We start from the raw sequence: 1,004 nt of genomic DNA, 5'->3' as shown, positions 1-1,004 counted from the left end.
TAACAGGTCAAATTCTATCCTCAGTAACAGTTTTCTCTTACATCAGTCAGGCTGGACTGCATATCCTGTCTGAGGAGAGAATCTGCTCCAGTATATGTATGATCCAGGTATTGTCTAAGAAACTTGCTGCTTTTTCAAGGTCTTAGGTTTCCTTCCTATTTTTCTGGCTGCAGGATTGGGACTCAAAGCCTAAAAAACACAGCAAAAGAAGGGAAATAAAAAATAGAAAGAGAAAGCAGGAAAGGCACATTTATACTTACTTCAAAGCCCTGTTGGGCTTGTCGGGAAGAATAGCTGTGAAATCATTGCATGAGTCTGATTTGTGAGATAGGCAGCCCAAGCGAGTCCTCATCCCTCTGTTCCTGCAGTCAACATGGGGGAGTAGGGTGTGGATGGGGGAGAACCAGAGAAGATGACAGTTAGAAATCTAGCTAGAAATATGTAATGTAAGATCTCAGTGGCTGTATCTAGTGAGATCTCCATGTAGGGACTCTGAGGATATAGCCTTTCTGAGAGTAGCTGGGATGAGATTTTTGTTTGGGCAGATAGAACTAAAATATCCATCCCACTTTAAGCCCTTGCTCAGAAGGGAGTCTGCTGGTAAGAGTGGTGAACTGAATTGAAAAGCTACAGGCTTGGAATGGTTCCCTGTGAAGCTCTGTGCTAAAGGATAGAACGGGAAACTGTAAAAGCATGCCAAAAATCAGTCCCAGCTGTTTCCCAGTACAAGAATGGCACAAATATCATGACCACTCACATGTAGGGAGGCAGAAAGGAGGAGAAATTGGCTCTATGTGTCATCTTATAATACACAGTCATAACAGCCTACTGGGATTTTGGACTCTGTAGACTGTGGGCTCAGGCTGACCAGGGCTAGTTACCACAATAAATACCTATTTATCCATGCAGGGAATCACTTTATCTTGTCTTCTTCTAAGACATGTTCAGCTCTCCACACACCCATCACATCCCCACCAATCCAGTGTTTAGGAGACACACACACA

General features: G+C 43.5%; 1 protein-coding gene across 2 annotated transcripts in view; it reads right to left on the bottom strand.

Annotated features, from left to right (window-relative positions):
• RGS8 (regulator of G-protein signaling 8) overlaps positions 1–1,004 on the bottom strand; it is a 52,966-nt gene that overhangs the window by 23,476 nt on the left and 28,486 nt on the right. For both annotated transcript variants that reach the window (XM_019501758.1, XM_019501759.1), the window contains one exon: positions 261–362. In XM_019501758.1, the coding sequence (XP_019357303.1) occupies positions 261–362 (102 nt within the window). The remainder of the gene's footprint in view (positions 1–260; positions 363–1,004) is intronic.

Source organism: Gavialis gangeticus, unplaced genomic scaffold (genome assembly GCF_001723915.1).
Source record: "Gavialis gangeticus isolate Ggan-Ray unplaced genomic scaffold, GavGan_comp1, whole genome shotgun sequence".
NCBI classification, from domain to species: Eukaryota; Metazoa; Chordata; order Crocodylia; family Gavialidae; genus Gavialis; species Gavialis gangeticus.
Note: the sequence above shows the minus strand (reverse complement) of the source record. Positions and strands in the feature narration are given on the sequence as shown.